This window comes from Canis lupus, chromosome 7 (genome assembly GCF_048164855.1).
Source record: "Canis lupus baileyi chromosome 7, mCanLup2.hap1, whole genome shotgun sequence".
Classification (NCBI taxonomy): Eukaryota; Metazoa; Chordata; class Mammalia; order Carnivora; family Canidae; genus Canis; species Canis lupus.
This window is the reverse complement of record NC_132844.1, coordinates 65,643,304-65,661,313: the sequence shown is the minus strand read 5'-3', so window position 1 is coordinate 65,661,313 and position 18,010 is coordinate 65,643,304. Positions and strand designations below refer to the sequence as shown.

The window sequence follows — 18,010 nt, the reverse complement described above, 5'->3', positions numbered from 1 at the left end:
TCTTTTTGTCTCTTTATTCATTTTTATTCATTTATTGTTACTCAAAATTTCCTTACTGCTTTTGATGTCTTTATATTAAGCCGAGTCCTAAAGAAAGACCCACCTGTTAACAGAGCTTCTCTTTTGGGAAAGGGAAGTAATGGACCCCTGCCCCCTACCCCAGTTTTGTCACTGTATGACAATTACTTGCCCTGAGGTCTTGGGTTCCAGTACATTGGAAAACAACCACAGCTATCAGGGAATACTTCCTGAGGGAGACTTTAATTGTAGGATATACTAAGGAGGGCAGAAGAAAGTTGGCTTATTTTGTATAGGAACACCTCTGGGCAAAGACTAAAATATTGGGAGGGGAGTTGCTGACGAATGAGGCTGTAAATAAGTCAGCTTATCCAACATAGAGTATTCTAGGTTTGGGGAAGAAATCTTTATGAATGAGTGCACTTGGGAGAGAATCAGGAAGGGAAACAGCAATGAGAAGTACTTAATTGATTGCCCACCACGATGTGGCCTGGGCTGCTTTGTAGTGCCCTGTGATGTGTTATGCTGTGAACAAGGCCTGGTCTTTGGCAGTAGCTCAAACCCAAGGTCATATATTTCCTCTGTAGTTCCCTAGCTCTGTGACCTTGGGCAAGCTGCTTGCCTGTCAAATGGAGATGAGACTCCTTGATTTCCGAAGATCACTCAATTTAATAACACCTAAGAGGAGGTGGTAGGAACATTTCCTCATTAATTTAGTCATCATTTGTAACCAATTGTGATGTTTCCTGGTTGTAGAAATTTTAATGTGATTTTTCTAAAAGTGTATTTTGAAAGCAAAGCAAGATGGTAATACCCATCTCACGGATAGGGGGAAAATTAATAAAATAATGTATGTTAAGTGCCTGTCAAAGTTAGTATTCAGTGAATTGTAGCTATTATTAACAGATGAAAGGACATGAAAAATAATTTGGGAACATCTGAAGAAAGAATTTTGAACAACAGGGTCATAATGTGACCAGGATCTGAAATAGGACTAGAATTAAGGGAAAGAAAATGACAGAAAAATTCAAATAATGCTGTGGAGATAAGTGAGTGTGTATCTGAGTAGAAAGTTTTATTCCTTTACAGCCAAAATTTTTGTTGTCTACAGTGATAACAGTACTTAGGTATGTTTCCAGTGTGAACAGAATATGGTAATCATGTGGGACAAATGATTCCTGTGTCATCTTCTAGACATGTTAGAGTAATTCTGAACTTTTCTGCTACATAATTTCTGAATTTTGCAAATTCCAAAAAATAAAGCATTGGTTAACACACTGATAACAAAGCGTGTGTTTTTGTTGTTTTATTTGTTTTCATTTCCTTGTGGGAGAGGGTGGCTGGTTAGGGACTTAGCATTAGTTTATTAGTTCAGTTGCATGGCCAGGAGATTCTTGCTTACATTTCAAACATCTTTATGTTTTCATTAGAGTAATACTGAATTTTTAGCTCTTCTTTCTTTTTTTTCTTTTTTTTTGCCCCAGGTCCAGCAAGACTATGAACCTCTGTTCCAAATGCTTTGCTGGTAAGTGCAGAAAAAGGGTTCTTAAATTTTTCTCCTTTTGATTTTAAGACTATCTACATAGTTTGACCTTCCTTTGTGTTTATGCATGGGGTTTTGCTTTCTTTGCTTGTATGTGAAAGTAATTTCTCCTTACCAAGGTGCTTCATATATTTGCCTAGGACTATTGAAACAGCCTTCCCCGAGTGAAATGAAATGGTCTGTGTACTTGAACCCAACAAACTTTGCATAGTGTACAGTTGTCAGCATAGAGTGGAACTGTAAAAACTTGTGTTGTAGTAGGGTAATACATGTTCATCTCTGATCTGGACTTGAAATTTAATGGTAAATATTCCTTTTACCAATGAGAATATAAGAGAAAGGATATTTTCATGTTGGAGTCAGGAAGAGAACCATATTGAATTAGTCCTAGAATCCAGTCCCTTCTTAAAATCATCTTGGGTAAATCACTTAATCTCTTTGGACCTTTAGAGTCATTATCTGTAACATGAAGGGCTTGGGCTTGATGTCTGCTAACAGCCCAAATGCTGATTGATTGACTCCTTAAATTATGACTCCTACATGAATTTAACCTTCATTTAAAAAAATAATTTTATATCTAATGATCTTATATAAAATAACTAAGTCTGTACTGAGCTATGTTTAACCTTTTCTATTTGTCAAAGATAAAGCTGTACACTAAAGTGCTAAGAACAGATTTTAATCAGTAATATATAACAATATGAAGAGTTCACTTTGAACTGAACACAACTTTGATTTGTGCAAAGGTAAATGGGCGTTTTAAGTGGAGAATGAGGGAGTAAGGAGGGTTGCTAGCTTAGCTCATAGAGTCAGGGAAGTAAAAAAAAAATTAAAGGTTTGTCAGTGTAAATAATGACTAGGTAGGTTGATTGTGTCTTTAAGCTGACTATCCTGGAAGTTTGGATTTCCCTTCTCCTATTGAGACTGAGAAACTGAGGCCTTATCCTTCCTGATGGTTGCATTTTAAAGGAATGGCTTTCATGTCCTAGAGACAGGGACTCCTGAGATTTAGGAGATAAATATGCATTTCATAGGGACAGAGGAAGGATTTATAGTTGCAAACCCTTTTTACTAAATGGTCTAAGATGGGGTGGTCAGAGGCCTGTAGACAGGTGTCTTACCTAGAAAACCTTAAATTCTTTTGACAGCCTTGAGCTTTCTCAGGCAGGCACTTTAAGAGGGGCTAGGGTCATCCTAGGGTTTTGGGGCCTTGAGTTGTTAGAAACTGTTAGTGTTTGTTTAAATATTTTAATGTTTGGGAAGTGGGGGATGAAACCAATTGTGTTAAGAGTCTGTAGTTTTTATAGGCCAAGATTGAGTCCTACTCGAGAAGTCTCGAAGAGCCTGGTTAGAGATTGATCAAGGAGAGAATCTTTGTCAGTTTTCACTTTCTATTCATTATGTTATTTGGGCAAGAAAGTAATCATACTTAAGGCTTTAGTTCTTTATATTTATGCCTAAACTAGGGGATAGGTGGGAGGGATTTTGGGGGGGTTGAGGAGGCTGGCAGTTTGTTAAAAGTTTGGAATTTCTCAAATACTTTAGATCTTTAAAAGGAAAAAAATATTGGTAAGTTTTATCCAACTTTTAACAATATCTCTGCCATTAAATGAATGTATTCTTTTTTGCTCTACATGTCTCAATTACAGATATGAAGAAATGCTTCCTTACTGGTCAGAGTTTAAATTTTACAGAAAAGATGAAAGTAGCAATGAGACAAAACATGTATTAGATTGATGACTGTCTCCATATAGAGATAGCTTCCCCTTCTAATTCAGTAAAGTGTGGCTTTGGGAGAAGGTCAGGCACCTTTGAGAAAAGGGGCACACATCAAAAGGCAAAGAACTATATTTGTCCCTAACTAAATATAAAATTTAAAAAATTACCAGTGAAGATAGTTCAGCTATGGTCTTTGCATTTCTTTGTACTTGCAGTTGGATTTTTTTATATTTATAATTAATTATTGTCTCTCTGTGATCTGTGTCCATTTACTCTTTACACAGCTTTGTCATTTTTGCTTTTTGCTTTTAAAAATATTAAGTATTTTCAAGTGTGTAAAGAAAATACTTTTTTTCTCTTTATTTTCATACCCATATTTTTAATTTCCTCAACATCATTTGAAAGGAATGACTAGTAACATCCTGCTTGTGGAGGTGGCATTTGGAATTCTTTTTGAAATACAGAAGAAAAGTCATTGAACTTTACAGACATATTTGTGGATTTCATTCCTGTATGAAATAGAGTATAGAAATACATTATTGCAGCAGAGGCATGAGATGTGTAGGACAACACACAAAGATTATTTTGGCCAAAGCTGCTGTGATTTTAAGTACTCTTTTTAAGAATATACCATAAAGTATACAATATGCTTTTAAAAGATGGAATAATCACTTTAAAAACAACTGTTGTGTCCCATTAGGTTAGTTATTTTTCAAGATTGCTTTTCAGAATATATGTGGTGAAAAAAATGAGTTGTAACTTGTTTATGTAAAATTGAAGTTAGTATAAACATGTTTAAAACCTTGTTGAGATAGTGGAGTATTAGGTGAGGAACTGTGGTTGCTAGTTTATAGTTAATTTGATGACTGTTTGCCTCTGATGAAATATTCTGCCAAATGGTGAGCGGATGTCCCAATAACTACTATCACTTCAGATTATTATCCCTTTTCTTTATAAAACATTCCTGGGCAGTTTGAGATTAGAGAAAGGGAATCAGAAGGGAAAGGAAATGAGTATATGGGAAGTGAAAGTTGCTAAAAAACCTTGAATTATTAATTTTGCCGGTAAATGATATACAAAATAATAATGTTTCTCCATATTGTTAGAACAAGAAATGTCTGTATCAGCCATTTGCATGAACGTAGAAGAGTATCCAGCCTGGCTGGATTTGCTATTCTTAACAGCTTCCTGCTTAACCAAAATTCCTCTCTTTGAAATGGGAGGATATTGTTTTTATTTTTATTTTTTGGCATTTTGAATCTGGTTTGGCCTGGCTGAAATCATTTTAGGCCATTTGGAGGTCCCCCGCCACCCAGTTGTGCAATATGCTACTTTTAACCTTAAAGCGCCTTTGACCTGAAGACCCTTATCATCCAAGATTTTCTTATGCCATAATCAGAAGGATATTTAAAGGAAGTATTCTGGGGAGGCACCAAAAAATGACTGACTCTAGTGTTAGGATTTGAGGTACAGTGGATTGAAGATGCTCTTCTGGATTCTCGTTATCTGAGGTTACTATGTAGTCTTAAAAAAAAAAAAAACAGGAAAAGTTAATTGTACTATAGTATATATTTCTCCATTACCATAAGTGTTTGCTATTTTCTACTTAATTGTTAGTCCCTCTTTTACATGTTTAGTATTTTCTTTCCTTGAATCACAATTCTCTGTAAGACTAAGGCTATCTGTAGAAACACTTTCAGTTTGGATAAGGAATATTCCCACCTTTGAGTTGATATATTATCCTTCCCAGTTGAGAGTGTTAATTATTTTTATATTACCTCTAAAGAAAGGATATAACTTAACAGATTTGTAATTCATTTGAAATTATGGAAAGAATGTCTAAACAATTGAAAAGGATGGTATTTAAGCATTCTTGAATGTAAATTATCAATTCATCTTGCCACAAACCTTTCTAATTTTTTTTTTAATTTTTTTTTATTTATTCATGATAGTCACACAGAGAGAGAAAGAGAGAGAGAGGCAGAGACACAGGCAGAGGGAGAAGCAGGCTCCATGCACCGGGAGCCCGACGTGGGATTCGATCCCGGGTCTCCAGGATCGCGCCCTGGGCCAAAGGCAGGCGCCAAACCGCTGCGCCACCCAGGGATCCCTCTAATTTTTTTTTTTAGCCTTTCTAATTTTTAAAGCTACATGAGCATCTTTTTTGGTCCACTTAGCTTTTCTACCCTTTTGATAATACTCTAAATAATATTCTTTCGTATTATCCTTTTCTTTTATTAAACATTTTTATATTTGTAGGACTTTACTAAAAGAATCAGTAAATATCTATAATAGAAAGCCACAAAATGGGATCCCTGGGTGGCGCAGCGGTTTGGCGCCTGCCTTTGGCCCAGGGTGCGATCCTGGAGACCCGGGATCGAATCCCACGTCAGGCTCCCGGTGCATGGAGCCTGCTTCTCCCTCTGCCTGTGTCTCTGCCTGTGTCTCTGCCTCTCTCTCTCTCTCTCTCTCTCTCTCTCTCTCTCTGTGTGTGACTATCATAAATAAATAAAATTTAAAAAAAAAAAAAAAAGAAAGCCACAAAATTTCTTGACATGGTATAACACTTTTAGCATCTTTTTAAAAAAGATGTATTTATTTATTTTAGAGAAAGAGCGAGCATGAGCTGGGGGGAGGGGCAGAGGGAGATGGAAACTCCTCAAGCAGTCTCCCCACTGAGTGCGGAACCTGACATGGGGCTTGATCTCACCACCCATGAGATCATCACTTGAGCTGAAATGAAGAGGCAGGCGCGCTCAACTGACTGAGCCACCCAAGTGCCTCTTAATTGCGTTTTAAAAAATTGAGTAGGATAGAAAATAATCAGTGCAGTGCAAATATTAAGGGCAAGTATTGTTTTTGTGAAACCTTTGTGTTACATATATAAATGAAAATAATATATAATAGGTTGTGATGTAAGTATATATTACCAGGGTTATGATTTAAAAACCACTTGTGGTTTGAAAACCACCGAATTGCAGAAATTTACTGGAAAGTCATTGAGTTATTCAGGATCCCATTTTCTTTGGAAAATAGGACATATTTCTTTTCTGTCTTTAGACAAAGGACTAACCAGTTGATTTTTTGTGACCTTTGTTTATTTGGAACTCTTGAATAGTTTGTATGATTTTATGTGTCAAAGTATGAACTAATCTGATTATCTGCTGCTATGTTAAAAATACATATGAAAAGTCAAGCATAGCCTCTAAAGGGTAGTCGTCTTGCTTCTTAGGTAGAAATGATATTGGCTATGGTATTATTTTCTGTTTGCAAACTCAATTTAGATACTAACTAGTCTTCGATATTTTGGGACATTTAGCATCTCATTGACAAAGACCTCTTGTATTACCATATCAGCAGTGCTTTTCACAGAATGGTTTTGCTAAATAAAAGTATGATTGAGAGAAACATCAGATGGAATGATCATAAGTGGAAAGGCAGAAATTTTTAAAGAACTGACTGAAGTAACTCCTTTAGCAGTGTGGCATTATATCTGCCGCCCTTAGACATACTTGCTGTAGGGGATAGAGGACTGTGGTGACTAGGAAGTTTCTATCATGTATACACCATTTTATACTTTATGAGGGAGTCTGAAGATATGTCTGAAGGGCCAGAAGGTTGTCTGAGTAACACTGATGATAGCTACTTATCAGAAGACAAACTTAACATGTGCTCAGTGTAAAAAGAACCAGTTGGTCCTGTATGTATTTAATGTTTAATACTTTTCAGTAATTTCCTTTAAAAACTGACACTAAAATGTTTATTATTTATAGACTGACAAAAGCACTTTATTGAGAAATCAAAGTAAGCAATTTATTTAAATTGTAGATGTGAATTGATTATACTGTTTCACTTAAGATGGCATAAATATGGAGAGATGATTATTTGCAGCACAAGAAATTTTTTTATTTGGTTAACATTAACATTACAGATTAGTTCTCTTGAAAGGGAATACTTTTAATAAAAAGCAGAAACAGACTTATAAATACAAAGAATAAACTGGTGGTTGCCAGAGTGGAGAGAGTAGGGGCAAAGGGGAGTGGGAGATACAGGCTTCCAGGTATGAGATGAATAAATTATGAGGACGATGACTACTGCATAGGGAATGTAGTCAATGATACTGTGATAGTGCTGTATGTTTGACAGATGGTAGCTACACTAGGGGTGACCACAGCGTAACATACAGATTTGTCCAATCACTGTGTTGTATTGTACACCTGAAACCAATATAACGTTATGTGTCAGCTACACTTTTGTAAAAAAAAGAAAAGAAAAGAAAAGGAATACTTTAATGCACTTTTATGTTTTATAGAAAGGGACAAGAATAGAAGAACTATAGTATAAGAGATCTTTTGTCAGTTAAAGATGAACTAAAACTACAGACAAACATTTCTTAAATTATGAGCTAATTATTTAAATATGGTGCAGTTATTTAATTTTCTGAAAATTAGTTTCAGTGTCCTTTTCAAATATATATATTTCTTAGTGGGAAGATAGTTAAGCAAGTTTATCTTTGTTTTCATGGTTACGTGTGTCCTGTGTCTCATTATTGGTAAAGAATATTACAATAAATAAAATGATACATGTTCTATAAGAAGCACATTCTAATAGACTCTAGAGCTAGGTGTGTACTTAGTTTTGTAGGAATCTGTTTTCGGGTACCTATTCAAAAGAGTAATCTTAGGGGTGCCTGGGTAGCTCACTTGATTAAGCGTCTGCCTTTGGCTCAGGTCATGATCCAGGAGTCCCAGGGTGGAGCCCCACATCAGGCTCACTGCCCCTCCCCCCGCTCTTTCTCCCTCTTTCTCCTTCTCTCCCAAATAAATAAAATCTTTAAAAACAAAAAGAGTAATCTTAGATGCTAGTTTCTGGTACTTTGGAGAAAATATTGTTATAATTAATGTATTTCTGTTACTAGCTTTTGTCAGCTGGGAGAAAATGATTCTGTACAGTATTTTCATGTTCACTTTTATTATTTCTTGATATTATCATACTGTTTTCAATTCAAAATGGACCTTGGGGAGGCTGTTAAGTGTTTGAAAAGGCCAATATTCAAACAGGATTTTGTTTCTCATTGCTGCATACTTTGTGTCCATCGGAAAATTATCAAGCTTGTTCATTGCTGTCATATTTTCTGCCTAAATAAAAAATTATTGAATGATAGAGTTCCTTAATTTATGCTCTTAACATGCCATTAGTTTGGGATTTTTGTTTTCCCTTTCAAAAATAACAGGACATTAATTAAATGCTGATTGACAAGACTACAAAGCAGTATGTGTGGTATCCTGTTTTTAATTAGACACGACACATAATTTATTTTTATTCTTATTGAAGTATAGTTGATACAGTGTTATGTTAGTTTCAGGTGTACAGTGAAGTGATTTACAAGTCTATAGGTTATGCTGCACTCCCCACAAATAACTATCATCTCTCACATGCAATACTAGTACACCGTCACTGACTATATTCCCAATGCAGTACCTTTTATCTCCATGACTTATTCCATACCCAAAAGCCTATATGTTCCACTTTCCTTCACTCATTTTGCTCATACCCCTACCTTTCCTCTGGCAACCACCAGTGTGTTCTCTGCATTTATGGCTCTGTTTCTGCTTTTTTGTTTGTTTATTTTGCTTTTTATTTTTTTATTTTTTATTTTTTTTAAATTTTTATTTATTTATGATAGTCACACAGAGAGAGAGAGAGAGAGGCAGAGACACAGGCAGAGGGAGAAGCAGGCTCCATGCACTGGGAACCCGACATGGGATTCGATCCCTGGTCTCCAGGATCGCGCCCTGGGCCAAAGGCAGGCGCTAAACCACTGCGCCACCCAGGGATCCCTATTTTGCTTTTTAGATTCCACATATAAATGAAATCATGCTGTTTTTGTCTTTCTCTGACCTTTTTTTTTTTTTTAAAGAAAATGTACAAAACTATATATGTATTCTTATATATATAACAACATGGCATATCTATGTACAAAATGGCTGGCACAGTTGAGGAAACTGTACAAGGATGTTCCACATTTTCCCCTTCTCACATGGACTTAATTTATTTTTATTTTTTTCAAAGATTATTTATTTATTTATTTATTCATCAGAGACACAGAGAGAGGCAGAGACACAGAGGGAGAAGCAGGCTCCTCACAGGGAGCCTAATGTGGGACTTAATCGCTGGACCCCGCAATCATGTTTTGAGCCAAAGGCAGATGCTCAACCACCTAGCCACCCAGGTATCCCTCACATGGACTTTATTTTATTTATTTTTTTAAAATACATTCTTTTTTTAAAGATTCTATTTATTTATTCATGAGAGACAGAGATAGAGAGGCAGAGACATAGGCTGAGGGAGAGGCAGGCTCCATGCAGGGAGCCCGATGTGGGACTCAATCCCAGAACTCCAGGATCACTCCCTGAGCCAAAGGCAGATGCCCAATCGCTGAGTGATTCAGGCGTCCCCCTCACGTGGACTTTAGATTAAGGAAGATAGCATGAGGAAATGGAGCAAGAAACATAAAAATTCTATACAAGTGTCAGTGAAGGAGTCTGGGGACCAAGGGAATTCAAGGGTCCTGCTCTCTCCATTCCTTCCTCACCAACTTTCTCCTATCCAATCTAAGTGATAACCTGAAAAGTGAATGTCCAGTCAGGAAAGAAATATTCCTACCTGCCATCACCCTGTATGCATATCAGTAAGTTAATGGTTGTTCTCATTGGGCCAAATGTTTTGCGTATCAGAATTTGTGAGGTGAGGGGCATCTGGCTGGCTCAGTGGTTGAGCATCTGCCTTCAGCTCAGGTTGTGATCCCAGCTGGAGTTCTGGGATCAAATCCCAAGCAGGCTCCCTGCTTGAACAGTTAGTTGTCACTCTGGCCCTCTCTGTCCTAACTAGCAGTACGATTCAGGCCAAGCTAGTGACTGAGGGTACTGGCCACCTGCACCTCTTTCCTCCACCTACTCACAAATTCACATTGCTGTTTCTCCCCATCCCATAGGAGTCAAAGTTACTGAGCTCTAGGAAGGCAGAGATTTCCCAATGCTCCTTATCTCTCTCCTGACCCCCCCCCCCCCTCCCCCCCCCCCCCGCAAGGCTTCCTTTAAGGTGAATCATCTCCTAAGAAAACTGCTACTTTAGCCCTGCCGTAGTACCAAGAACTGGAGGCTGGCTCAGTTTGTTCCTTTTCTTCTGGTCTCCTTAACAATACATCTGGCATTTGATTACATCTGAAATGTGGGGGGGCCTGTACCACATGTGTGTGACTGAGCATGTGTCTCAGGCCCCGAAGCTTTTTAGCTGCAAAGGCCAGGAAAGTGGGCGGGGGCAAGATGCTTCCATAGAAGCTAGCTTCTTAGAACGTTTTTTCTTGACCCTTAAGACCATGTTACTTACGAGGCCCTCTTGCCTGAATTTATAGCCCCCAAATCTCAACTTCCTCCTTCCCTATGTGACCTTAAAATGGTTCTTGTCTGTGGGCTCACCGATAGGCCTACCTCACTTAGTTTTACAATGAATACCAGAGAGTTTTTTTCAGCTGGCAGTTACAAAATTTTTAAATTAGAATCAGTCTTACCTATATTCAGCTCTTTTACAGATGAAGAACTAGAAATCCATCCATAGAGGTTAAATGACTTGACCAAGGTTACATATCAGTTCCGCTGAGACAGAGTGCAACTAGAACCCAGATATCTTGATTCCAAACCCAGTGTTCTGCTATCCCATGATACTTGTAGAAGCAACATGCTGGAAGAGAGAGAGGAGGTGCCCATTTTGTGTAAATGATGTTCTCCAATCTTTATTTAAGAGCCAGAGCAAACTATCAGAGACACTGAGTATAGGAGGTTAAATGGGCATTGTAATTTTAGGCAAGCAAATCAGTTTTTCTTGTTGAGGATTATCTAAGCTTGCCATAATGGAAACATGAAGCAATAGCAGCTTAAGGGAAAAAACACAGAGAAGCACAGAAAACAGATCTCATTCAATCTATCTAACCTTTCCCAAGTATGTCAATTTAGCCTTTGGATGTAAACCAACCATATAAGTCCCAAGACTTAGCCTAACCAATTTGGGATAGTCTCTTTCAAAAGGAGAAGTCCCATCTCCCCAATTTCTCATACAAAAGATAAAAGAGCATTTGCAGCCTTATCCAATTCTAGTCTTATTTCTAGCCCCTACCTGGGCTTACAGTGAGGGTGTAGAAATCTCAATTTAACCAAAGAAATGAACTCAGAACCTCTTTTCAACCCACATCACCTTCTTAGCAGCCCTCAGAAGAATTAGAGTCATTTCTGGCTAGTAAGGTGAGAAGAGCTAACTAGATGTTCATTCTGTCTCTACCCTTGATACATAAAAGTCCAGTGGGTGAGCAAGGGGAGACCACTGCCCCACAACTTGCTGGGGGCAGATCCTGAGGGATGGGGATGTGATCACCAGTCACCAGATTCTTGTCTGGTCCTGTACTTGGGAGCTGCTTATTCTTTGGGCATGTTGTAGTGTTTTGTTTCAGAGTATTTTTGCCCTTTCTGGAGTCTGTTCATGAGGAAGTCAGAGCCTCCAGGCTTTTGTCTTAGGCTTGGATATTTGGCCTTTAGTTTTGCCTCCTTGGCAATCTCAGGGAGAATGCCTTCTTTTCCCATGTGCCCTGCTTCCTCACACCGGTCTTCTCTGCAGGATTCTCCTCTTCTTGTTTCTGGGACATGTTAGGACCAGGACAGTGGAGTGTAAAAAGCTTGGGAAGTCAACTAGAGAAGAGAAGGAGGAAGGGAAACGGGGGACAGCCTGTGCTGCTTCTTTGGCTCCTGTCACTAAGATTACTTAGTCAAAATGACAGCCCTTGCCTCAGACTTACTTCACTTAGCACAGTGTACTTTAGGTCCACCCATGTTGTCACAGATGGCAAGATCTTGTTCTTTTTTTATGGCTGCTTAATCTTCCATTGTATATGTATCACAACTTCTTTATCCATTCATCTATGGCCAGACATCTAGGTTGTTGCCATATGTTGTTTATTGTAAATGTTGCGATAAAGATAGGGGTGCATATATATTTTTGAATTAGTAGTTTAGTTTTCTTGGGTAAATACCCATAACTACACATAATTTATATGTATATAGTTGCATGGGATAAAGCTCAAAGAAAGTAGTTGAAAAATTTAATTTTGGTAGTCTTAGCGTAGGAGTTTTTGGGGAGATTTTTTTTTAAGATTTTATTTATTTATTCATGAGAGACACACACAGAGAGGCAGAGACACAGGCAGAGGGAGAAGCAGGCTCCATGCTGGGAACCCGACTTGGGACTCCATTCCGGGTCTCCAGGGTCACGCCCTGGGCTGAAGGTGGTGCTAAACTGCTGAGCCATCCGGGCTGCCCTATTTGGGGTGATTTTAACTAATTTTAATTTTGTTTATCTTTTGGCTCAGACTTTTATTAATGTAATTAGATGTTTCAGAAGAAAAGTGTGTTCTACTTAGACACATTTCAGAAGTGCAGAAGTGGTTAATTTCTCTCTGAAATGTGCAAAATCGAATTGGCTATAGCTTGCAACATAGGGAATCTAAATATTGTCATCCAGGTTCAGTGATAGAACAATGCAGGGTATAGGGTGGAATGGTAGATAAATGAAAATGTAAATGTTTCTCTTCAAGGCGACTTGTTTTTCATGGTAATTTCCAGAATAGGGTAACAAATTCCTATTTCATAGCAAGTTAATGAAAACATTTCCTTATGAATTTGCAACTCTTAAGCTGTTTAGAGTTGCACTCTAATCTCCTGTCTGCTTCCCTTCTCTGTTAGAAGTCAGGGTGTAAATGGCCTGATATACCAGTCACTTCTGGAAGGGAAGAAGAGTTGTAGGTTACAGTTGAATTTTGAGGGTCTGCAGTAAGAGGAACAGAGTGAATCTGAAAATTTTAAGCGCTTCTTGTTATGCATGATTTCTTCTAGAAATTGTGGGAACTCTGTACCCATCACTAAAACAGTATAAAACAAACTACCCTCTCCAGTGAGTCATTTTATAGCATGGTGAAGTTGGAGTAAGATGTTAGAATTTGTATGCTTGTCATACCTTGACTTTTCAAATCACCTTTTCTAGAAGAATGGCAGCTGCTGCACTTAAAATGAAGCATTTGAATAGGGTGTTTCTTTCCTTATAATTCTGTTGATTTGCTACTATCATACACTCTGATTTCTTGAAAAACTGATAGTTTAAGAAAGATTTCTCCAGTATAACACACACATTGATCATGCATTGGTTAATAAGAGATATAGTTCAGCTCATTGAATTCTCTCAGCTAGTATGTGTCCTTTGGTGGATATCTGGTGTGGGTATCTGAAATTCAGGATATTACAGAAAATAATATAATAAACATTCACAAGCCAAACCAGAGTTGACAAATATTAACATGTTTTCTTTTTGCTTTATAACATATTTTCTTTTTTAAAGATTTATTTATTTTTAGAGAGTGTGAATGTGGGGGTAAGGGACATAGGGAAAGAGAGAGAATCTCAAGCAGACCCCGAGATCATGACTTGAGCCAAAATCAAGAGGTTGGACGCTCAACCCATTGAGCCACCCTGGTGCCCCCTTTTATAATATATTTTAAAAGGGAACTACATCTCTTAGTTTTCTTCTATCCCAATCATCCTTTTTCTACCTCACAAAGAATCACTATTCTTATTTTTGTATTTATACTTTTTAATATGAATATATATAAACGATATTATTCTGTTTTAAAAATGTATGTGATATTGCATTAGTCATTCTACAGCTTGTATTTTTTAAATAATTTTTTAGAAATCTTGATACATGTTGCTGTAGGTCATTTTAACTGTTTATAATTTAGTATAATCAGTATCCTGACTTACCTGGAATAGTCTCAGTTTACAGTATTTATGACAGTGAAACTATTAATTATGACAGTGAAACTGATTTGCTTGCCTAAAACTACAATGCCCACTTAACTTCCCATACTCAGTGAGGAGGTTTCTGACTTTGTACTTGTCAGTGTCCCAAGTGGTTGATAAATTATTGATCGCCTCTATTAATACCATGCCCCAATTGATCTAGTCCCCTTTTGACAGAGACGTAAGTTTCTTTCACTCTTTTTATACCACAGTTGCAACCTTAAGTTTTCTCTATTTTTTAAACTTGTTTGAATCTGTTAAGACTATTTCTGTGTTAAAGACCCTATTTTCTGTGGTATAACTTCCTTGCTCTCAAATGAAAGCAAGACAAAGGGCATCAGGTCCTTAACTGATTAGCAAAGCTGAACTCTCTGACAGCCCTTTATGACCTCTTAGTCCATGGCAGTTTGCTGTCTCACTAATAAGCATTCTTAAACTGTGTGGTTAATTATTATGCAAGTTAAATGAAGCAGTGTGTTGAAGATGTTGTCATGGAAATTATGTCAAAAATAATTGTTGCATTTGTAATAGGAAACAAAATTCTCAATGCTGTAAGTAGTAGACAGGTAGCGTCTTTTAAGCCTTGAGTAGAAAAATTGTCACCATGTGTCAGTTTTTGGGAGAAATGGAAGAAATGTAATAGCTACAGGATTTTTAGAATAGTTTGGCTCTGTCTTTTGGCTTTATTTCTGTCCATGTGTTGGCCTAAAACTGTTCTTCGTAAGATGCACAGGATTATCCATTGCATAGACAGAAAATGTTAGAATTTCTACTTACATACTTTTATCATATATATATATATATATATATATATATATAGCTGATTTTTGTGATGTACATAATCTTATTGGTGTTTTGTTATGACAGCCCTCATTTCCACAGACTGGGTGGATTAAAACAGAAATTTATTCTCTTTCAGTTCTAGAGGCCAGAAGTCTGAAATCAAGGTGTCAGAAGTCAGACATGTTTCCCTTTGGAGGCTCTGAGGGGAAATCCATTCCATGGTTCTCCTTGCTTCTGGTGCCTGCCAGCAATTCTTGGCATTCCTCTGCTTGTACATACATTAGTCCATTACTCCAGGGTCTGCCCTCATCTTGACATGGCTTTTTTTTTTTCCTGTGTGTGTCTGACTTTTGGATTTAGTGCCCCTACTTATGTAGGATGGTATTATTTTGAAATTCGTTTTACTTTTATTTTTTAAAAGATTTTATTTATTTATTCATGAAAGACACAGAGAGAGAGAGAGAGAGAGAGGCAGAGAAATAGGCAGAGGATAAGCAGGCTCCATGCAGGGAGCCCGTTGTGGGACTTGATCCCAGGATCCCAGGATCGTGCCCTGGGCTGAAGGCAGACGTTAAACTGCTGAGCCACCCAGGGATCCCCTGAAATTCATCTAAAAAATTTATTTATTTATTTGTTTGTTTGTTTGTTTGTTAGAGAGAGAGAGAGAGAAGAACACTAGCAGGGGGAGGGGCCCAAGGAGAAGCAGACTCCTAGCTGAGCAGGGAGCCTGACTTGGGGCTCCATCCCAGGACCCCAGGATCATGACCTGAGGTGAAGGCCGATGCTTACCTGACTGAGCCACCCAGATGCCCCTATTTTGAAATTCTTAATTAATTTGCAAAGGTCTTTTTAATAAATACGATTATATATATAGGTTTTAGAGAGATATATAATATATATTTATTTTTTTTTTGGTGAGGGATATGAGGAGGGGGCATACCATTCAGTCTACTGCAGGAAATATAACTATTTAAAAAAAATAGACATGTAAGAGATATGTGCTCAAATTTTATACTGATGGTATACCTCTATCAAAAGAGGCTTGGAGAATCCCCTAGTTCTGAGATCTGCTTGGGTTAGATGTGTTTGGCCCCTTCGTGTAATAAGGCAACAACCCTGGACGACCTACAAAGCTCCGTAAGAGTTAACTGCTCATATTGCCTATGTTTCATGTTTCATGTTTCATGTTCTTAGTAGACTATGCAAACTACATGATCAGGTAGGTTTATGGGCTTCCTTTTTGGCTTGGCAGGAATATCAATAACTATCACATAGACACAGGAAAGCACCACGAGACTATTTTTGTGCTTCAGTGATCTTGACTCCACTATACCACAGATACTTAGAGTAATTCTTAATCTCAGTTTTTTTTTTTTGGCCTTGAATGAGAGGCTTAGGGTGCGGCTGCTTTTCACACTTTCTGGTTATAACCCCCATGCATTTAATTTTTAGTCACAATAGGGGTGGTGGTAAAATGATAAGGCAGGCCATTAATTATATACCTAAAATATGAATTTTAACAATACAAAATACTATATCATTTAGAGGCCCCATTACTCAGCTGATTCTAGTGTGTAAAGTAGAACTTTCTGTATGTTAACAATCTTAATTATTAACAAAGGTTTGTTTTAAATTTCTTAAATTACTTTTAAACTAAAAACTGATTAGAAAGAAGGAAAAGATACTTTAACTCAAGGCTTCTGGTTTGAAGAAAAATAACAAAGGTACGTACGTATTAAAGGGGGAATGCTTTTAAAAAAGATACTTAAAATGGAAGTAACACAAGGATTACTGTTGATGAAATAAAATGGAGAAAGGGCACGGACAGATAATGTTTCTAAGAAGTCAATAAAATCTTTAGATGAAGTCATTGCAATAATAAGATATCCGTAGCCCTTTTATATTATGAGGCCATTTTGCACATTATCTGATTTGATCCTTACAACTTTGGTGATTTTGTATCTCCATATTACAGATAAGAAACTGCTGTTAAATGGATTAAATAATTTTCCCGATTAAATTAATTTTAAAACGAACTGAGATTTGATTTCAGGTATTTAGATGCGTTATAATCTTTTCCCACTGTTAAATTTTGTTCAGAGTGAAGGTGGTAGGTTTAGATGGGATTGTTCTGTAAAGACCTTGTGAGGAAGTAGCAGTAGTATTGTTTTGCATTTGTATGTAGGTTAAGGGTATACACTTTTCCTGTTCTCTTTTCTTCTGGTTCAATTGGAGTTTGCCTCTAGATCTCCAGGGAAAATCAGAGAAACTGTGCTGGAAGCTTCACAGAGTATCTAATTTGGGAAAAGGTGTGCATATGTGGCGGGAAGGGCGGGGGGGGGGGGCGGTGCGGGGAGTTGTCTAATGCATTTTCTATTTTGGTGGTGAGATCTTCATTTTGTAACATCTTTCTTGTTCTTGTTCATATAACTTAGCTCATTAACCTTGCTCTCTGTGCTGCATAGTGAAGCACCATTTCTAATTTAGTCTCCTGTGTTTAGCTTCTCAGAAGATTTTTTAAGAAAATGTTTGGAGGTGTGGTTTAATTGCAGGGCTGTTTGCACATTGTCAGTGTGAAAGCAAAGATGAGTTTCATATTTAAATAGTGCAGCCTGCAGGTTTCATTTCTTAAACGTTCTTGGTATTCCCATTCTCTCATACATGTGTGCATAATGGTGTTGAAAAAAAAAAAGTCTGGTTTTGTTGTATCCATAGTTATAGTTAGTAATTTGGTTGAGTTATGGGAAAGCCTGTCTTCTGCCTTGTGTATTTGCTCATTTGGAAACCTTGTATAGTTTATAGAGACACTAGTGATTTGTTCCCCAGCCTCCCTGTGGGTTTTGTTCCATATTACAATCTAATTCCACCTCCCTGTCCCATACTCCTGTGCTGTTAATTTGTACATTTTGATGCAGTTTGTTTCATGGTGTGTTTTTGTAATCCAAACTGAATGTAACGAGCTATGTGCTTTAGGGACCTGGCTTTGCCTTGCCAATTAGAAGAAAGTGGTTACTGAGAAAGAGTATGTTTTAAATAAAACATGGCACCT

At 37.4% G+C, this 18,010-nt stretch overlaps 1 protein-coding gene across 11 annotated transcripts in view; it reads left to right on the top strand.

The window, feature by feature from the left end:
- Positions 1-18,010, top strand: part of ZFAND3 (zinc finger AN1-type containing 3) — a 324,488-nt gene that overhangs the window by 102,487 nt on the left and 203,991 nt on the right. For all 11 annotated transcript variants that reach the window (XM_072833199.1, XM_072833190.1, XM_072833193.1 and 8 more), the window contains exon 2: positions 1,503-1,543. In XM_072833199.1, the coding sequence (XP_072689300.1) occupies positions 1,516-1,543 (28 nt within the window). In that variant the 5' untranslated portion in view covers positions 1,503-1,515. The remainder of the gene's footprint in view (positions 1-1,502; positions 1,544-18,010) is intronic.